The sequence below is a fragment of the Epinephelus lanceolatus genome, chromosome 7, assembly GCF_041903045.1.
Source record: "Epinephelus lanceolatus isolate andai-2023 chromosome 7, ASM4190304v1, whole genome shotgun sequence".
Lineage (NCBI taxonomy): Eukaryota > Metazoa > Chordata > Actinopteri > Perciformes > Serranidae > Epinephelus > Epinephelus lanceolatus.
Window position 1 is genome coordinate 46712647 of NC_135740.1, and position 20067 is coordinate 46732713.

Sequence of the window (20067 nt, forward strand, 5' to 3'; positions counted from 1 at the left end):
AATAAATAAAGTTCTGTTTGAATTGTGAATTTCAAAACATCTCACCTCCACTCACCATAAGCATTCCTCCATTTTATATGATGTCATCACAGCAAACCTTAAATAAATAAACAGAGTTGTTGATGAGAATAAATTGTGTAGTTTCATTATAAAGTTCAGGAACAGAAACTACATTAACAGTGTTTCAGCTGTACGAACTACAACACCCAGCAGCTCCTGCTCCTCCGCGCAGGCGCAGTTGCAGGATAAACATGGCGTCAGGGAAGTTACTGAGAGTTTTTTTTCTCCTGAACTGTTTCTCGAGTTTCGTCTCTTGTCTGTTCTTTCACATCGGAGACACCGAGAGGAAATGTTTCATACAGGAGTTACCGGACGACACGCCGCTTATCGGTGAGTTTAACCCGGGATAACGGTCCGTCAGCGGTTAGCACACCAACTTCAACTTTTTAGTTAGTAGGAAGTTCCTCTTAAAGACAAATATACGTCATATCAGTGTTAAATTTATTCACCGTCTTTATATGAGATTAACTGTCAAATAAATGTAATAAATATAATAAACCTGTCGCGTTGTCAGCTTTAAATAAATCATGTATACATTTAATTATGTGAAGACAGGTGTCATGATCCGGAAGTGACCCTCTGATTTAAACTCTGTCTATCAAAAAAACCATCAAGTGTTTTATTTAGTATCTTCAGATCATAACTAATAACCTCAGTGAATATGGAGAAGTTTCCTCTTTACTATCAAAAGTTATTACACATACTGTCAGAGCATTTCCGGTGTTGTGACCAACACAACCTGCGCAGTGTGATGATGTTTCCCACGTGACACAATCAGCTGATCTGCTCTTATCATAGAGGAAGGAGTCATGGAAATTCTTCTGTTGGCTACAAACCAGTGACAGGAGGTTTGTGTGTGTGCAGGGACCAGAAGTACACACAGGAATGATCAGAGGACATGTCAGTGTGTCTGCACACACTGTATACCGTTATCATTTATTTATAACAGCAACAAAGAGAACAATGCATAAATGAATCTATCATAATTAAAACAACTGGAGACTGAGAACAAACTGAAATATGAGTCTGATAACGTGTGCACAGTGTAACTTTGTGCCCTGAAAAACAGGCGCTCAGGAACACGTGAACGCACCTGCTGTGTGTCTGCTCTGAAAAGAAAGAATTTCAGGGCACCAAAACCGCAGCATGTGTACGGCCTTCAAGTTGGCACAAGAGCAGCGCCCAGCACCTGACCTCTCGTCAAAGACGTGGCACGTATGCACGGCCTCTTTAAGTGATGTCTTTAATTGTGTCTCTGCAGGTAACTATCGGACGGAGCTGTACGACACACAGAGGGACGAGTACCTGCCGACCCCTCAGGACCACAGGATACATGTTTCGGTCAAAGATCCTGATGACCAGGTTTGTCACAGAGAGTCACTGCATTTCATTTTTCTTTTCACTTTTCATTTTTTACACCCCAAACTGAAAAAGAAAAAGTTAAACTGTTTTCCTGTTTCAGTGTGGAAAATAATCTCTGTAACAATGACCTGCAAACACTCGGAACATGAACAGCACTCTGAGGTGTCAAAGATGTTTCTGTCTACGGCAGAGGACTAGAGACCCTCTGCTGATCCACTGAGGAACCACCAACATCAGTTTATTACACAGCAGGACTGTGCTGGTGTGACTGTGCTGTCCTCTCAGTGTGTCTCTGTGTGTCCTCCAGGTGGTTTTGTCTCGTCCTCTCCCCTCAGAGGGAACCTTCAGATTTACATCACACACACCAGGAGAGCACCAGATCTGCCTGCAGCCAGACTCCTCGCAGCCTGCTGGAGGCCTGTTGGTAAGAAAACATGTATTGGTTGTTTTATTTATTGCTGCTTTAATGCTGTTATTTATTAAAAGACAACTGTCCGTCCTGATGAACTTCCTGTTGTGTCCTGCAGACAGTTCACCTGGACATCAGAGTGGGCGAAGGCACGTACAGCTACCCTGAGTTGGCTGTTAAAGACAAACTGACGCAGCTGGCGCTGAGAGTCCGTCAGTTGATAGAGCAGGTCGAAGACATCAAGAGAGGATGCGACTACCACAGGGTCAGTCTCAGTGTGTGTGTGTGTGTTTGTGTGTGTGTGAGTGTTTAAAGACCCACTTACTACATTTATTCTGGAGCTTTCAGCAGCTGTTGTCGCTGCACTGTGCTCAGTTCATCGCCGACACACAGCTGTTGAAACAGGATGAGACCTCGAGACATCAGCTGAAAACAAACTTGCTGTTTCAATAATCAACGTTCACACTGAAATGAATGTTTTCTGTGACGGTTCACTGTCTACACAAAGTTCAAGGAAATAGATTAATGAATAAATGTATGTAATTTAATTTCAATTAAATGATAAATACATTTATTTCTAAGTATATTTTTATGCCTCCATGTCTGCACCTGGTTTATCGTCCACAGAACGAGGCTGCACGCCCACATTTTCACAACAAAATAGAACAGGCTGCAGTGAGAGTCTCTCTCCATGGGATATTTAAAAATAGCAGCTTTGTGCATTTAGTCCTTCTCAGGCAAGCTCAGGGGTTTAGTGTTGCTGTAGCCCACAGGAAGTGAGGATTAGAATATATGACCTTCACATAATCCGCTCCAAATTAATCTATATTTTTAAAGTCATTACTAAAAGTGTGTGTCATATAAAAACTAAAGTGATGGTCAAAGTTGTCACAGTGAAATTTAAGGTGTGCTGATGGATTCACGTCATCAACTCATGCATTGAGTAACATTACAAGTTAACGTTCCACCTTAAAAGTTGCCGGCAGTCGGCCCAGTGAATGAACTTATTTTTTCTCTTTCATTTTATAGTTGTAGTTTACTGATGTATGAACAGAGGTTACATAAAACCAGAGTGAGCGTCCTCTACTGACCAATCAGACTGCAGGGTTTCTAGCTCCACCTTTTAGTACCAGATCTGTGTGCTAGGTACCCCAACAGAGGGGGGACCAAACATGGGGACGCTAAGGAACGCTTCTGTTGGGACCATCCACAACTTTTACTGTGGAGACAGAAACTATGAACTGAACTGAACTGAACTGAACTGAACTGAACTGCTCAGTGGAAACAGGACTTATAGTTTCTGTCCATACGTCTGTCCCGTCCTTGTTAACACAAGACCGCCTCAAGGGAATTTCTTTAAATTTGGCACAAACGTTCACTTGGACTCAACGATGAACTGATTGGATTTCAGTGGTCAAAGGTCAGTGTGACCTCACAAAATATATTTTTGGCCATAACTCAAGAATTCATACACTAACATTTTTTTTGTTTTTGTTTTTTTTGCAATTTTCCCGGCTGTGGGACAAATTAAAGGATTGTCTTAATATGACCAAACTTGACACAAATGTCTAACAGGATAAAATAATGAAGGTCAAAAGGTCAAAGGTCAGCTTGACTGTGACATCATCATGTTTTAACGTCATATCTCAGGAACAGAAGGGGAGACATTTGGTCAGATACTGAATTGGTGACTCTAATCTTGAAACTGTGCTGATTGTATAGATCTGCTGTGTGTGAAGCATCCATGTTTTCACTGACATGGATGGAGACTGTCAGAGACCGAACAAGCAGCTGTATGGGACAAATGTTTGGAGTCCTTTTCTTTCTTTGAGTGAGTGAAGATGAAGGTAGGACACTGAGGAAGAACAGGAGGAATCAGCTGTCTGTTCTCTGTGTTTGATTTTCAGTACAAGGAGGAACATTTCCGTCTGACCAACTACAACACCAACATGTGGATCTTCTGGTGGCCCGTTATCCGCTCTCTCTACGTGGTCCTCTTCATCATCTGGCACACCAAGTCCTGGTAACTCCTCCTCCTCCTTTCCTTCCTTCTCTCCAGCTGACTGGGTTTATTTTACTGTATTCATCCAGACATTCACAAGAAGCTCAAAGTTCTGACTTTAATATGAACTCAGCTTCACTTTTACTTCACGTACTTCTCCTTAAACTAAAAACAGACCTTTTTAACACAACATACAAAACAATTTAACAGCTGTTTCTCAGTCAGACTCTCAAAGTATGAAAGTACGATGAAAAACCAACAGATATGGACTAAAATTATTTGTCATCTGTGTCACATTTCTCAGCACTGCAGCAGTATATGACAATAATTTTATCATGATGTAACTGATTGAATTAATGTGACGTGGATGACTTATCTTTTGTTAATTACATTTTAGACTTTAAAACTTTGAGGCCTTTTTTTTTTTTTTTTTTTTGAGGAATCTGAACTAACACTTGCAGATATTCTGTTCACACTGATTCTCTTTTTAATAAATGTTTGATTTGTAGGTGTGAATTTCTAATAAATATCTGATGCTTATACATTCAGACAAATTCACTTTTATTTTAAGTTCAGTTATTTATTTACATAACTTCATCCCTCAGTGTAGTTGTAAAAAGGTTTGGAACATTCTTATAACAAAGAGTTTATATAAAACCAACAGTAGAAAATATTCTAATAAATTTACATTTAATAGGAAAATAAAACAATGTTTTATTTACAAAATGACATTTTAGGAACATGTGAAGAGTGAACTGCTGCTGTGTGTTTCAGGTGAAGTCAAACGTCTTCAGTAGCCGTTGGATCTATGAGGAGAAAATAAAAACAATCAAAGTTATGACCTTGAATATTTCTGGATGTTGAAGTTTAATCAAAGATTTTAAATGTACTGAGAACCCGACACATCAGAGGCCCGTAGGACCGAGTCACCTGGAGAAGGCAGACACGGAGAGGAGTCCCAGCAGGAACTCGAGGCCGTAGAAGCAGAGCAGGACGGCGCTGAGGATGAACTCCAGCCGCAGGACGAAGGTCTGCAGCAGCAGGTAGTAAACAGCCAGCGCTGCGCAGGGGAACAGGATGACGAGCGACGCGCACAAGGCCAGAGAGCGCTCACACAGGTTCCCCTTCCAACCTGAACAACACAGAGATCAGTGAGGTCATCAGTGAGGTCATCAGTGAGGTCATCAGTCTCTCCCGCGTTTCCAGGGCCTTTTTCGGGTTTGTGCGGGTCTAAAATGTCACAGTGATCTGTCTGTTGTTCATGTTTCAGCCCTTCTCTGAGTTTGTTTTTGTGGGACAAGGAAAGTGTTTCATAATCGATGTCGTGTGTGTTCGACCACCTTCTGTTCACGCAGATGGGTTAAGTGTGTGTTTATTGTTAAGATGGCGATATCCTGGAGGGACTGAGGTCATCACTGAGGTCTGTGACTGCAGCTGAAACCTCGTGCTGCTGATGATTCTTTTTAAACACAACAACTAACATCCACAGTAAGAACACTTCCGCACTAACTGGCTCCATTTTATTTCATTTAGTCCGTCTGTCCGCACAAAGCCGGCTGTCAAACACCTTAAAGGTCCAGACACACCAAACTGACATCAGACAACTAGCGGCGATGAGAGCCCCCGCTGCGTCGCCTCACTTCGCTGTCTCGGCCAAAAAGTTGGACATGAACACACCAAACTGACGGCAAACAAGCACAAATGTTCTGCACCTGTGTGAGAGGAAATAAGTCTCCACAGCAGCAGACGGCAGTCGTTTGTATTCATCATACAGAAAGGGAAACAGGAAGAGCGTCTTGACGCTAGTTAGCCAGTTAGCATGTTAACACGATCCATTGTTGAAACAACGACACAAACCAACAGGAAACACTTCTGTTAAACACTTGTGAAAGCAGCACAAGAAAAGTGATGTTGCTCCAGGTGTCAGAGGTTTAAAGAGCTCAGTGGATACAGAAAAATAATCTGACCTGATGAAACAAGTTAGTTTGGTCTCACTTCCTCTGGACTTCAGCTCTTTGTTGCTTTCTGTTTTTCTTATCGTGCGCTGACCTGAGCCTTTGACTGACAGCCGACCGTCAGCTTGGTGTGTCGGGGCCTTTAGACGTCTCCAGAGCGGCACAGTTTTGCCTTGAGCCTGTTTTGCACAATGACTGAACATCATGAGGACCAAGCTTTAATAAAACGTGGCGGCACTGAAGAACAGTTCAGGTTGTACTGAACAGAAATTCAGAATTAGTAACTGAATTATAATAAAAGTGAGTTCAGATGTTGCTGCTGGAAAAAGAACCTGCAGCTGTCGTCCACACAGTGGCAGCAAAGAACCAAACGATGTGCCTCCTCATTGAGTCCAGTTCAGGTTCAGTCAGAATATTTCTGTCTTGTGTCTCATTCGCTCACCATAAAAGATCCTGAGCGTCTCCAGAGCGAGGAAGAGCGCCAGCAGCACCACGTCCAGGACCAGGTTGTCTGACGGGTACGGGAGTAAAATCCCTGCACACAAAAAGAAGAAGACGGTTTATGTATCAACACTTCCAAAAGTTTTAACATTAAAGCCGACTGGTCTGTGACCTCTGACCTCCTTCAGCTGTTTGATCTGAGGGAATAACATGTTAAATTATTTGGACCCTGTGACGACATGTTGAGCTGTAGATGCTTTATAAATGAAGTTCTTGGTCCTCTGAGGACTCTGTCTGTATGTTGTGTTTTATTCTGTCCACACGTTACTGTGTCTAAAGTCCTGACGTATGAATGTAACCTGTGATTTGCACTTTGTTTTGTCACGTCGCCCTCGTTGATTCACTTTAATAAATAAAAACTGAAACTGTTTCTAATGTTTGAGCTCGTTGTGTGTTGCTGTTCACACATACACACCTTTTAATGATTTAACAGAACTTAAACCAGATTTTAACCTGTGTGGCATCAGAGAGTTTTGTGTCCTGTCTCTATGGTAACCGTGTTCAGACACATGAAGGTGTCGCAGCTTCTCACAGACCTTTGTAGATGAACATCAGGATCTCTGCCAGGTAGAAAGCAGCAAAGTACCAGCTGTTCAGGTAGAAGAGGACCTGCAGGGGAGTGGACGACAGCTGAGAGACACTGAGTCAAGGACAACACAAGAACACACACACACACACACTGAGACCAGACGCCTGTACTACGAAGCGGGATTTAGAGTTAGCGAGGTAACTTCAGGGTTAACTCTGAGGAGCAAATCAACAGTGTGTGGATTATTTTACTAACAAAATATGATATGTTTTATCCTAGTCCTCATCACACAGGTGTTTCATGTTATTCTGAGCTGTAGTGATGAATCAGTGTCAAATATCAACACTCACTGAGGACTGAAGTAAACTTTGCAAAAATTAAAATGTTGCTGAAATCGTGTTCAGTGTGTGAATGATCTTTGTGTTTGTTAGAAGCTCTGTTTTAAAACCAGTGGAAATAATGAAATGATTCTACTGACCTACAACAACATACAGGCTCCTCTTTATTTACCTGAGACTCTGGACTTTTGTCCATAAAAACTTTGGTCTTCAGTCATCTGATTGGTCAGAGGTCGGAGTGTTGACAGGCTGTGATCAGGTCAGCTGTTCAGCGTCAGTTACCATGGTGATTTATCCCGGTAAAAACAACCAGCTTCATAGTGCTGAAAACCCCAGAGTTTACCTCGCCTCCAAATCCTGCCTCAGAGCACAGACCTCTGGTTAATAACCAGCTCTGTAGCACTGGTTATCCAGATGGCTGATATGGCAAGTTAGTCAGGAAACGTATCCTGAGTAAAGTGAACTGGCTTCGTAGTGCTGAGGTCTCAGGTGTGTGTGCTGCAGCTCTGCGTCAGTGTCATATAAAGGATACGATTGGCTGGCTTCCTGCAGAGAAGAAGAGAAAATCCAGCTGTTAGACTGAGACATGGCCTCTTACTAGGAACTAATTAACAGAGCGGGTTGATTTACAGCTTTATAACATCAATAGTGTTTTATAAGAGCAGTTTGTTTCTGATAATTTGGTCATTACAGGCTGCATGATATGCCAGAAAAATTTAAAATAATTGCGATTATTTTGACAGATATCTGAGTCGTAATTTTGGTGGGAATGGTAATCTCTGAGTTCTGTTTTCACCAAATAAAAAAAAACAAAGCCAATTTTAATTTTTTCAGGGACCAGCACCAAACCATCATGTTCCCTTTCATCTGGAATATGATTTGTAAGCCAGCGCAGCTCTGTAGCTCTGTAGCACCACCACAGTTCATTCATAACTAAAAATGTTATGTTTGACACATTTTACCTTTATAAAGAAAAGTTTGAATTTTATTTATTTACAAAAGTCCAAATTAAACCAATAAATTAAAAATGAAATATTAAAATAATGTGCAGAAGACAAATGCCTATTTAGTATCTTTACCAAAGTATTTTTCATAGTAAATATATATCTCTAAAACATTAATATTCACTGAAAGATTTTGACGTTTATGAAATAAATCAACTGATGAGTGACATAGATTGAATTTACTCTGTTGTTAAAGTCCTCTGAGAGCACTCACACTCTTTTATAAAATATTTTATGGTCACTATCAGTCAGCCCTGCTCAGATGAACACATCTCTCATGTTATTAATGAAACACTCAGTATTTCTGCTTTATTAAAAAAGATGACGTCACTTTTGTTTGTTTTCTTTTTAGACACTGAAAACATGAAAACACTAGGTTTGATAGGTTTGATTGATATTTGTACATGAAAGAGCTGATTCTGAATTCTAACGTTACTCTTCAAAGTCAAATGTTAAATACGTAAAACGACATAAGTGTTATGAGCAAAATAAGTTAAATAGTTAAAGTCCTCATTCTGCACAGTGTCTTTTTCACAGTGTTATTATAGAATAATTCCGTTAACATCAGGTTAAAGAAGTTTCAGTTAACTGTAGCATTAACGGACCAAACACGGACATAAATCTCTGGTAGCTTTCTGCAGTTTTAACTACAATTTGTTTGATTATAAAGTTATTATATTAAATATACTGATCAGAGTCTGATCAATAACGTTAGCTGAATTATTAGCTAATGTCGGCTAACGACGTCACAACCAGACTCTTCCTCTCCGTTACTCGGTTTAACGGTGAGCCGTTACTGCGGTAAATACTTTATTCAAACTACAGTAAATAAAACACAAACTGTTTATGAGTTTTATTCGTTTAAATGTTTATCTAACACAGAGAATGTAGGACTTACCCGGCGCCATGTCTGATTGCCATGGAAACAGCTTGGGAGGAAGTGATTCTTCTTCGGTCCTTAGTTCAAACGGAAGTGTGTCAATTTGCTGCCGCCTACAGGCTGAATGTGATATTACTGCTGCAGCAGCTAGAAACTGTGTACAGCACGTCTCTAAACAAAGTTACAAAATGCCTTATATGGCTGAAACAGTTAAAAAAAAAAATTGCAGTGAAATAAAATCAGAGGATTACAAGTTGAAATGGAAATAAAATACCCACAAGTAAAATATAAAAACAATTTTAATATTAATTAATATTAATATTTAATATTATATATTAATTAAAAATGAGGTACGATTTAAGAAGATATTTTTAAAAAATGCCACTGATTCTGCAAGTCTCAGATCCTCGGGCACATCTGAAAAGTAATAAAGCCACATTGTAGAAATACTCTGATACTAGTCCTGCTTTTAAAATGTTACTTATATTTAAAAACAAAACAAAATCTATCTTCACAATATACCTAAAATATAAATCAGTCAAGTTATTCGTTACATAAAATTGTATAAAATTAATCATTAGTTAGTTTAATTTCTAATAACTCATCATCATCATCTTTTAACTTGTTTATTCTGTACTAATAATCTGAATCTGTAAAGTAACTAAAGCTGTAACTAAAGCTTTCAGATAATTAAGTGTGTAATGTCATTTTATGCCCCTAAAGTATTAACAACTACAGCACCCAGCATCTCCATGCGACGCGCTGATTGGCCGGACTGGAGCGATGGTTGACGTGGCATTGCTGTGTCTGCGCAGCCTCAGTAGGTGTTCTCTCTCCCGGCAGGAAGATGGTGTCTGTCAGGATGCGGTCGTGTGTGTTGTCGGTTTTACTCCTCAACGTTTTCTACAGCGTCGTCTCCTCTTTGTATTTTCACATCGGAGAGACGGAGAAGAAATGTTTCATAGAGGAGATCCCGGACGAGACCATGATTATCGGTGAGTGTCACCAAGTCAGCGGGCTAATGCTAACTGCTAACTGCTAGCTCCCTAACTTCAGCTAGTTAGCTAATCTGCTAACTGAGCTCAAGTTGTGTTTCGTGTCCTCTCACACGGATCTGTAGCGTTACTGCTGATGTGTTGGTTCACAGCTCAGTGAAGGAACACGCAGAGTAACGAGACACGAACTACTGTTTTCCCTCAGCGTTAAATCTTAGTTAAAGTCTCGGTGTTAGTGACATTATGGAGCTAAGTCTTTATGTGGAAGGTTTCTAACTCAACAGGAAACACGTTAACAGTTGTAACGTAATATTTAACTTCCATTTAACTAACTCATGAGTACACACAGCCAGAGATGGAAGAAGTATTTAAGTCTTTACTGTAGTAAAAGTACTAATACCACACAGTTAAGATACTCCACAACAAGTAACAGTCCTGCATTCAAACCTTACTGGAGTAACAGCAGGGGAGACTGGGGACGGTTGCAACACGTTTTACACTTCTTTCATCTTCTCTGGAAACTATTTGAGCTCCACCAACCAATTCTTTATATTAAACTGACATCTGTTTGCTCATTATTCATACTATTTGAACATGATTACACTTGAATAGAAGAAGTGAGATGTTACAGCTGATCTAAATCGGGGACAGCAGCAACATGTTTAAAATGCATTAAATTAAACTCTGTAACTTTTGATTTTTGTCTCAGCGAGCACAGTATGCTGTAGATATTCATTGCTGTACAATAATATCAATAATACATTGTTGTAAATTTATATTTTCCTCTACATTCTGGCCTCTTGTCCACACACAAAGTGAGTGTGAGGTACTTCAAATGGTCATTTTTTAAAATGCTCTTTATGGTGAAGATTTATAGAAACTTAGTTTGCTGTTCATGTGTGTGAAGCGTTTGGAAAACAGTGATGTAATCTTCTCCAATCAGGCATGCCTGTTGATGCTCTGTGTAATGATTGATTTACTTATTCGCAGAATGATAAACTACACTGACTCACTATTTAGCCACTAATGGTCCATTTAACTAATAAGGCTTTGTTAATATGAAAGAATCAGATTATTACCTCACAGTGACTCGTGCATGTGTAAATATTGGTTATGTACTTTAACGTAATCATCTTTTTATTCTCTGTAATGGCATCAGTATGCTAATGTAGCAAACAGCAGCTGACAGTTTGATATATTCAGGTGAATTATTCTTTCATACGATCACAGTGACTGATGCATGTTGGAAAATCCTGTTGGTGGTCTGTTTGGATATGTCTGCTGAGCTTCTGTCGGCCATGACAGAACATCATGTTCCAACAAGACACACTAACACATGCTGGAAACATGCCAACTGTGTCACTTAGATGTCAACAGAACAATAATTCAAACTAAGTACGTTTTGATTAATTCATACAAAAGGTCAGGATAGTGTCACGGAAAATTACTTTCATCCCTCCAAAGCAGATGTTCAATGTGTCCTCTGTCTTCCTGGTGGGGGAGAGGGTTGAACTGAGCATGTGCAGTGTCATTGTCATCACTCCAGCATGTTTCTGATCAGAGGAAGAAGAGCTGAGCTGTTGCAACCGTCCCCAGTCTCCCCTGTGTTTCAGTAAAAATAGATAAAGTAAAAGTCAGTGTGTTACAGTAAAAGTTTTTTCTCTTCTGTCTGATGTTTCTGGATGAATGTCCCTGCAGTATTAATGTGTCTGTGTCATTTTACTGTGTAGATATTTCCTTTATATCCTGTTGGGTAGTTTAATCTACAGACACGTATCATATCCTGTAAGATCACCATATGTTTGTAGTGTGGGCCTGGTTTCAGCTCTGTGATGATGACTCTTCCAGCTGATCCAAGATGGTTTTTAAAGAGTGTATTTAGCTCAACACATAAAGGCACACTTCATCCTTTCATGTATCATTCAACATCAACATGTGGAGATACATGGTTTTCACTGGACAGGAAGAGGGCAACAAATGTCATGTACCAAATGTTCCTCTGAGATGGATCAGGAGGAGAAAGGAGCATAAGCTTGACTCTGTAGTGAAGTACAGTATTTGAGTGTTTGTACTGTGCAGCAGTTACACTCTACCACAGGTGTTCATTTACCTGACTGTCCTCTAACAGGTCACCTGTTTGAGTAAATACAGTACGACCTGCATGAATCAGAGAGGGCGACACAGACAGGAAGTGACTAAAATATCTCGTATAGTACTTTTCAAATCGTCTGTGGTGGAGCCTGCAAACACACTGAAGCTGATACAATGACTTCTGTGTGAGATCAATGAGAGAGCAAAGCAACAACTGGAGTCAGATTCAGAACATTGTGTCTTCTCATGTTTAGAACAAACCTCCTCCCAGAGCTTGTGAAAGACAGAAGAGTTTCTGTACAAGCAGATTTGTTATAAAATTAGACAGCACTGTATTTGTCAGGTTTGTCTTTAGTCATAGACACACAGAGGCTGCGTTCAGACTGCCACCATAAATTCAGATTGATTTTTTTTAGAAAGTCTGGACAATAAAACAATAAATGAAAAGTGATTTTTGCACATTGGATCCAAACCACATTTGGAGGTGGTTTGATATGCAGTTCCAATCAGATTCTTACAGATCCGTCTCAGTTCCGACACTCAAACTGGATTTCAACAAGTCTTATTTGTCACTTGCAACGTAACACAACAACAACAACAGACACAACCCTCCATGACTGCAGCAGATACATACTGGCCTCCTCAGTCGCACTAGACAAACTCAGGAAGAGATATACGTCATGTGTGTTCTGCACTGCAACCTGACTGTGTGATTGTTTGGAGGGTGAAATGATTGACCTCCATTTCTCATGCTTCTGCATTGGGAAGCAGCGCCACCAGTGTAGCTACATCGTTACTGACATGTACGTCGTGTCATTACCACAGCAACCCATGCATGGGGATGGGGATTGACACAACTTAATTGATACCAATGCCATCATCGATGGTGCTTATCTTTCTGATTCTTTATCCATCCCTTATTGATCCCTGATCAGTTTTCTGTGCGGGGAAACCAAACAAGACCGACGCAGGTTTTCAGCCACTGTTTCATTCTGTCAGAGTCTGAACACAGTGTGAGAGGAGAACAATACACAGCATTCGTTTTTATTCTCAGTCAAAGAAATATCTGCTCAGCCTGCCAGCATGACGCTGCTGTTATCATAACAAAGCCTATTCACCCTCATACTGAACGGTTGGGAAGCATAAGCACTGGTGCGTGTCAGATTCTCAGCACTCCTGGAGTTTAACCCGTGTTGTGTAAAAAGAAGTTTCAGCAGATTGCTGGTGTTGAAATAATCATTTAACAACATTACAAGCTGCACTGCTGTCATCTTTCTTTGGGAAATGAAGCCGTGCTCTGGACCGTTTCTTCCTCTCTGCCATGACTCTTTCTTGCTGCAAGTTTCCAGCAGCGTAATGCAGGAGATTGACGTGATACAAAAAATGTACTGGCATCCATAAAAGGATCTAATGAGCTCAGAGGCTTACAGTTCCAGCAGATCAGACTAAATGGAACCAGTTCTTGATCCCCCTTCTCCCCATGCACATCAGTGACACACAAATGTGACCTGATCACTCGTAAATAACAGTCAGGACAGTCTGTGTCTGGGATCTGATGAGAAACAGATGTGTTTTACCTGCAGTGTGAACAGAGCCTCACACAAGAGCAGACATGCTTCAGAGCACTCATGCAGAGCTCCAACAGGTGAAACACGCTCACTGCAGATAATTCAGACTCCAACATACTGTGTTTTTTGATCAATTGCAAACTGGCTCTGATGTAATGTGAGCCAACGTGTCCACTCACCTCTTCTCCTCTCCGCCTCTCTGAGGCTCAGTGCGCCAGCATTTCCTGGCAAATGTGGCGTGGCAGCACGGAGACTGTTGATAGCCAATAAACCTGTATTTTAAGGTGTATGAAATTAAAATACACCCAAAGTCATGAGTATGCAGGATATTGCTGCAGGCCTTCCTGTTATCTTCCGTCTCAACGTCTGCCGTGACAGCAGATGATGTTTCACTCATGTCAGTCAGGATGGTTTATTACCGTCCAGGGGAAGCACCGTGTTTTATCTTCTGATAATACTGTATTTTGATAATGTGATTGTGCTACCTGTCAATACTGCGGTGACTTGTGTGGATTAGGGGTTGGAATCACCACAGGACCCCCGATATGTTATTACTGCAACATGCTGAGTATTGTGGTAAAATATATTGCAATTTATTGCCTTTTTTCCAACTGCGAATTATTTCCTCAAAGGAAAACTTTGTCAACATCAGTTTGACCTCCTCAGATAAAGTTTTCAGTCTGTTCATCTGATTGTATCATTTTACTGCAGCTGAATGTGACACAGAGCAGACAGACTGACCAACACCTGTCAGAAATGCTGCATACACCTGACAGACTGAACTGTGGGCAGATTTATGCCCTCTGAGAGGACAGATAAAGAACGTGAGCGAAACCACAGTTCCCTGTTCTTGTGCTGCATTTTGCAGCAGGTCTGCAGTGTGTGCGCTGGTGTGACTTTCGTTTACTGCTCAAGTTTGGAGAACATATACCGAACACGTACCGTACGTACACACTGGTGAAATATCAGGAAGCTATGAAGAGACAGATCCCGCCCAAATCTCCCTTTGGCCACATCTGACAGACTTCACATGTAGATACATCGGCTACACTATTGCTGTTAATACATTTAACCACGACTGAACACGTGTCTGTTTTAGTGTTTTATTTCATTTTTAGACTTTAACTGCTGCTCTGTCTTTATGTGTTGGGTGTTGTTAGATTTTACTGATGTGATTTCCTCTTTTATACATATTTAATGAGTGTTGTTGAAGGAAACTTGACTGACTGTAACTGTTGTTCACATGACAATAAAGAACTGTGTCAGTGAGTGGAGCCGACTGTGGTGTCCTCATGTGTCCGACAGGGACATGAGACAGGGACAAAAACTCTGATAATGCTTCCAAGTAGATTTAGGGCAGAGATTAATAACTGATGAGTAGAATGAAGAAGTCTAACCTCGACACACCTGTCTCCGTCTCTCTGCAGGTAACTATCGGACTCAGCTGTACGACAAACAGAGAGAGGAGTACCTGCCGGCCACTCAGGGTCTGGGGATGTTTGTGGAGGTCAAAGATCCTGATGACAAGGTGACAACAGAAACATTTAACACAGACAGCAGCAGTGTCATCTTCATCTTCGTCAGTGTGTAACTGGTGTGTGTGTGTGTGTGTGTGTGTGTCTCTTGCAGGTGATTCTGTCTCGGCAGTACGGCTCAGAGGGGAGGTTCACCTTCACCTCACACACACCTGGAGAGCATCAGATCTGCCTGCACTCCAACTCCTCCAAGTTCTCCCTGTTCGCAGGAGGCATGCTGGTGAGGAGACGCCTCGTGAACACCTCTGATTTAGAGCTGGTGTCAGATTCACTTTAAAGTTCCTCGACTGACGATGTGAACGCTTCAGTTTATCTCCTGAATGTAACCTTGACTTGTTTGCGTCTGTCTGTGTGTCGTCATGTTAATTCTGCACCACATGATGACTCACTGCTGACCTCTGACCTGTTGTGTTGCAGAGGGTTCACCTGGATATTCAGGTCGGAGAACACGCCAACAACTACGCTGAGATCGCTGCCAAAGACAAACTGACGGAGCTGCAGCTGAGAGTCCGACAGCTGGTGGAGCAGGTGGACCAGATCCAGAAGGAGCAGAACTACCAGAGGGTCAGTGTGTGTGTGTGTTAAACAGCTGAGGTCACACACAGATTGTCAATGTTGTGACAGTTTGATGATGATGATTTCTGAGGTTCTGTCGGAATCTGACACGTCACAGATAGTTTGGGTTTCTCAATCTAACATTAAAGGGACAGTTCACCTCAAAATCAAAACTACGTATTTTCCCTCTCACCTGTAGAGCTGATTATCAGTCGATAGTTTTGGTGTGAGTTTAGTGTTGAAATGAAAAATGAAATGAAAAGAAAATAGTTCCTACATGAAACTGCTTCACAACAAGGTTTGAGGATTATCTTGAGTCACCAGGTCATGATTTCTGTAAAGAGACACTGGCACTTTGAGCTCCACAAGCTGAGTGACATCTAGCTCCATTATACTGGAGAGAAGGCAGACAGCTGCAGCTCTACAGCTGATCTAGAGCTGATATCTTAAACCCTCTGCAACTCACACCAAAACTATCTACACTGATAAACAGCACCACAGGTGAGAGGGAAATATTTAGTTTGATTCTGAGGTGAACTGTCCCTTTAAGCTTCTGGAGAGGCCAAACTCCTCGACTGACCTGATAAGAGTTCATGTGAGAGAGCTGATAAATGATCAGTTCTGCCAAAACAAGGAGGGATTAAAACTGAGCCTGAATTCTGTCTGAAGCTTGTTGAAGTTAAACAAACTTATAGCTGTACTGTTTGTGACACTTTGTTTCAGAGGACACAAAATGAATTTGTTAAAGGAACCACTTTTGTGAATGTCTTTTTTTATTTGTGAAAATGAAGTTTAGTTCTGTTCTATAAAGTTTGTCGCTTCGTCCTGTCAGCTGGTCATGTGAAGTGTCCTCAGTTGCTGATCGTCCCCTGTCTGTCCGTCTGTCCTCTCCCAGTACCGTGAGGAGCGCTTCCGTCAGACCAGCGAGAGCACCAACCAGCGCGTCCTCTGGTGGTCCATCGTCCAGACGCTCATCCTGGTGGCCATCGGCATCTGGCAGATGAGACACCTCAAGAGCTTCTTCGAGGCCAAGAAACTGGTCTAAGTTTTCGACTGGGCGAAGAGTGTGAGTCTGTGTGTGTGCGAATGTGTGTGTGTGTGTGTGTGTGTGTATGCGAGTGTGTGTGAGAGGGCGTGTGAGTGTGTTTGGTCTCTACTGATTGATGCAGTGCCGAGCAGCGGCGGCGGTGGCGGTCGGAGGAAAACTGCTGAGGAGGCGGGACAGAGAAACCCCAGCTGCACGATTCGGCTTCAAAACATCCTCTTTAGATTATTATTATTATTATTATTGATGTTATCATAGTTTGTGTCAGCAGCTCTGTTTGTAATGAGCCCCTCACGTTAACAGTGGAACATGTGACGACTGTATTTATGACACAGACACTGAACCGCAGACGGGCCGGCTTCGCTCTGACATCAGAGCTGAAGCTGACAGTCGTGTGTTTGACGTGTGTGTTTCCTGTCTCCTTCCTCACTGTGATGAGACGGGACGTGTTACTGGCCTCAGAGATGATGTTTGTGAATTATCAGTTTGACACAAAGCAGAAATTCTAGTTTTTATTTCATCTGTAAAACATTTTGTGACACGTTTTCTGCGTCTTGAATCACGCAGGAAAATCTGAACGTGGAGATTTTGAACAGAACTAAAATTAATGACACTCGAGGACGTCACAGTTCATGTTGACGTGATGTCACAGGAAATGGCTGTCCCTTATTTTGTCCCTGATAAACTACATTTTGTGGTGTTAATTCGTGAGGACGTGTGATACTGATGCTGCAGTGAAAACAGGGCTGAAGTGTGTCGGCTCTTTGTTGTGCCACTGGCTGTTGAATACTGAAGCAGAATATAAGTATTTCACACGTTCAGACTGATCTCTGATCTCTGTTTGACTCTCGACTCTTTGTTTTTTTTTAATTAGCAGAATTTGGCCTCTTCATCAACTCTGATTTAAATACCTGAAGCAGTGATCAAACAAGAAGGAAGAAAAACCTGTTTCAGTTTCCTCCTGCAGAATGTAGAGGTCGGACGTGTTCCTGAAACAGACGCTCTATTATTCTGCGTCAGGTGTTTGCAGACAGGAACGCGTTGTATTAAGTAAACTTCAGGCTGCTGTGGCTTCATTAATGAGGTGAAATCAAAGGTTTCAGCTTTTAGCGTCAGTTTGTCTTTAATGTTTCAGCCCGGCTCTGTGAACTCCAACAAAACGAGACAGTTTCCTGTTTGTTACTGTGCGTGAGTGAATCCACATTTTTACTGTGTCCAAACTGAATGTATGTTTCTGTTCTCCTGGTTCTGGCTCGCTGACGGAGGCGTGGAGAGAAGTCTTCTGCTATCAGATCATTTGGCACCGTTTAAAGGCTGCGGTCATATTTTAATTTAATCTGATTAATCGTCACGTTTCTTCAGATGTGGTGGAAACACAGACGGGAACGTTCAGAGGGAACTTTAAATCCTCTGCTTGAAAAGCAGCTGTAGATCTTGAGGCGTCAATACTATCAAATACAAAAGAACTAAGAAACAACGCTGTTTGGATCTGCGTCTGATGTTGAACCCAGTCATTTGAAGGAAAAGATTTTATCTTTGACCTAACAGCATCATTTGTTGTCTCCTGTATGAAAGGAAAATCTTGAACAGATTCTGCTCGCTGTAGAAAAACATGTAAAGATTGTGCAGCGCTGTGTCGCCACCAGCTCCTGACCCGCTCAGATGATCTTCACCTCCAGATGTTTCACTCTTCAGGCGTAAAACTTTAAAACAGAACATGTGGTGGGAAGTTAAATCATTACATATTCAGCCTCACGTGGTTCTGATGAGCAGTGAAACAATTTCAGATCCTCTTATGTTCAGTGAACAGAGTCAGTCTGAACGTGAGGATCCTGAAAACGTCCCTCAGCTGAAGCTCCTGAGGAAGACGTTAGGTGTCAAACACGTCTTCGGCCGTAAAGATTTCATCTCTTTTTGTTTCGTCTTTATTCTCTGGTGGTTTGTGTTGAACAGTTTTATGTTGCTGGTAGATTTCAAAAATGTTTTTGGGGGTTAGAAAATAAATCAGATGGTTTTTAGTCTGGACGAGGGGCTTGAGTTAATTTTATTTTTAGGGAGATTCTGTCCGTGTGAAATCTGTCTGAAATTGCACTCGAAATAAAGTTTTGTCACATTTGGTTTAAACGACTGAAAGTTTCTTTTCTTACTTTCTTCAGTGAAACTGTTTATAAAAGTTATTTTTATGGATTTTTAAAAGCTGTGTCTGATTTGTATTTTGAAGGGAAAATTAATGCAAATAAAATATAATGATGTTGAAGCTAAAATATTTCTGCCTGGTTCCAAAAATAAAACTGTTGATAGAATATTTCGGGTTTTGTATTAGTCCAGTTTCACTCACTGATTATATTGTGCTCAAGTATTTTTCTTTCATAATACTCTGATCCATCACTAAAGCAGCAACAGTACACAATTCATCATTATTAAAAGTACAAATACATTAAATATTTTCAAGGATCAAGAATTCATTATCGTCGTTCCAGTCACAGAAATACATGAAATGTAATAATCGGGTTTCAGTGATTATTAGATAATGAACATTATAGTAAAACACTAAATCAGCAAACAAGTTATTAACTAATAAATAAAGTGAGTAGTGCAGTTGCAACTAACAGAATCATAAAATAGCGTGCCCTGAGGAATATGAAATATTAAAATCACAATATAATTAAAATATTTAAAACACAATAAAAGTATTTTACTGAAGTATAAACAGATGTATAATCATAAATATGTACTTTTAAGTTTCAGGAGTAAAAATAAACAGCAGAACTGCTCTGTAAGTGTTTTATATACATTTAAGTTTATAAGTCCATTTAATCAATATTGAACTAAACAATGTTGAGGTGGCTGACCTGTGATTCACCTGAGTTTATCTCATTTATACAACTTAATACTTTGACTCCACTTCACATCTCTGAGGGAATTATTACTGCACGACATTTATCAGACAGCTTCAGGTACTTTAGAAACTCAGATTATTGAAACAAAATATGATTAACTAAAGATTCAAATGTTCTGGGAAGAGGTAGGAGTTATAATGGAGAAGATTATTTCAGAAAGAATCTCACTGGACCCTCTGAGCTTTTTGGTTTATATCCAGAGAAACATAACTATGATAAAAATTAACAAGCATTTATAAATGTGTTTCACTTTGATGGAGAAAAGTTCACAGACTGAGCAGCAACCAGTGGATGAGACAGATGTTATCAAACCTTCCATTAGAAGGAATAACTTAAAG

The 20067-nt window shown here is 40.8% G+C and overlaps 2 protein-coding genes across 5 annotated transcripts; one reads left to right on the forward strand and one right to left on the reverse strand.

Moving 5' to 3' along the window:
- Positions 1–234: 234 nt before the first annotated feature.
- tmed9 (transmembrane p24 trafficking protein 9) lies at positions 235–18953 on the forward strand. Of its 3 annotated transcripts, XM_033630878.2 has the most exons (6): positions 235–390; positions 1322–1422; positions 1730–1846; positions 1950–2096; positions 3739–3854; positions 4608–6664. In XM_033630878.2, the coding sequence occupies exons 1-6, from the start codon at positions 252–254 to the stop codon at positions 4609–4611; spliced, it is 624 nt and encodes a 207-aa protein (XP_033486769.2). In that variant the 5' UTR covers positions 235–251; the 3' UTR covers positions 4612–6664. The 3 variants fall into 3 exon arrangements, with proteins under 3 accessions (XP_033486769.2, XP_078025718.1, XP_033485200.1); XM_078169592.1 differs by lacking the exons at positions 1322–1422; positions 1730–1846; positions 1950–2096; positions 3739–3854; positions 4608–6664 and adding exons at positions 15122–15222; positions 15324–15449; positions 15647–15793; positions 16680–18953; XM_033629309.2 differs by lacking the exons at positions 235–390; positions 1322–1422; positions 1730–1846; ... (1 more) ...; positions 3739–3854; positions 4608–6664 and adding exons at positions 9855–10035; positions 15122–15222; positions 15324–15449; positions 15647–15793; positions 16680–18953.
- Positions 4245–9101, reverse strand: tmem216 (transmembrane protein 216). Of its 2 annotated transcripts, XM_033630890.2 has the most exons (6): positions 9059–9101; positions 7689–7702; positions 6826–6919; positions 6231–6323; positions 4764–4965; positions 4252–4639 (listed from the first exon to the last, which is right to left on the reverse strand). In XM_033630890.2, exons 1-6 carry the CDS (start codon positions 9066–9068, stop codon positions 4624–4626), a joined length of 429 nt encoding a protein of 142 aa, XP_033486781.1. In that variant the 5' UTR covers positions 9069–9101; the 3' UTR covers positions 4252–4623. The 2 variants fall into 2 exon arrangements, with proteins under 2 accessions (XP_078025719.1, XP_033486781.1); XM_078169593.1 differs by lacking the exons at positions 7689–7702; positions 9059–9101 and adding an exon at positions 7329–7674 and having other exon boundaries at positions 4245–4639; positions 6826–6898.
- Positions 18954–20067: the final 1114 nt, after the last annotated feature.

Coding starts and splice junctions, on each gene's coding strand:
- tmed9 (XM_033629309.2), top strand. CDS start 9,888: ATGGTGTCTGTCAGGATGCGGTCGTGTGTGTTGTCGGTTTTACTCCTC. Junction 10,036..15,121: donor GGACGAGACCATGATTATCG/GTGAGTGTCACC, acceptor GTCTCTCTGCAG/GTAACTATCGGACTCAGCTG. Junction 15,450..15,646: donor TGTTCGCAGGAGGCATGCTG/GTGAGGAGACGC, acceptor GTTGTGTTGCAG/AGGGTTCACCTGGATATTCA.
- tmem216 (XM_033630890.2), bottom strand. Junction 6,324..6,825: donor CCTGATGTTCATCTACAAAG/GTCTGTGAGAAG, acceptor TTTTGTGTGCAG/GGATTTTACTCCCGTACCCG. Junction 4,966..6,230: donor GACGCTCAGGATCTTTTATG/GTGAGCGAATGA, acceptor TGTGTTGTTCAG/GTTGGAAGGGGAACCTGTGT.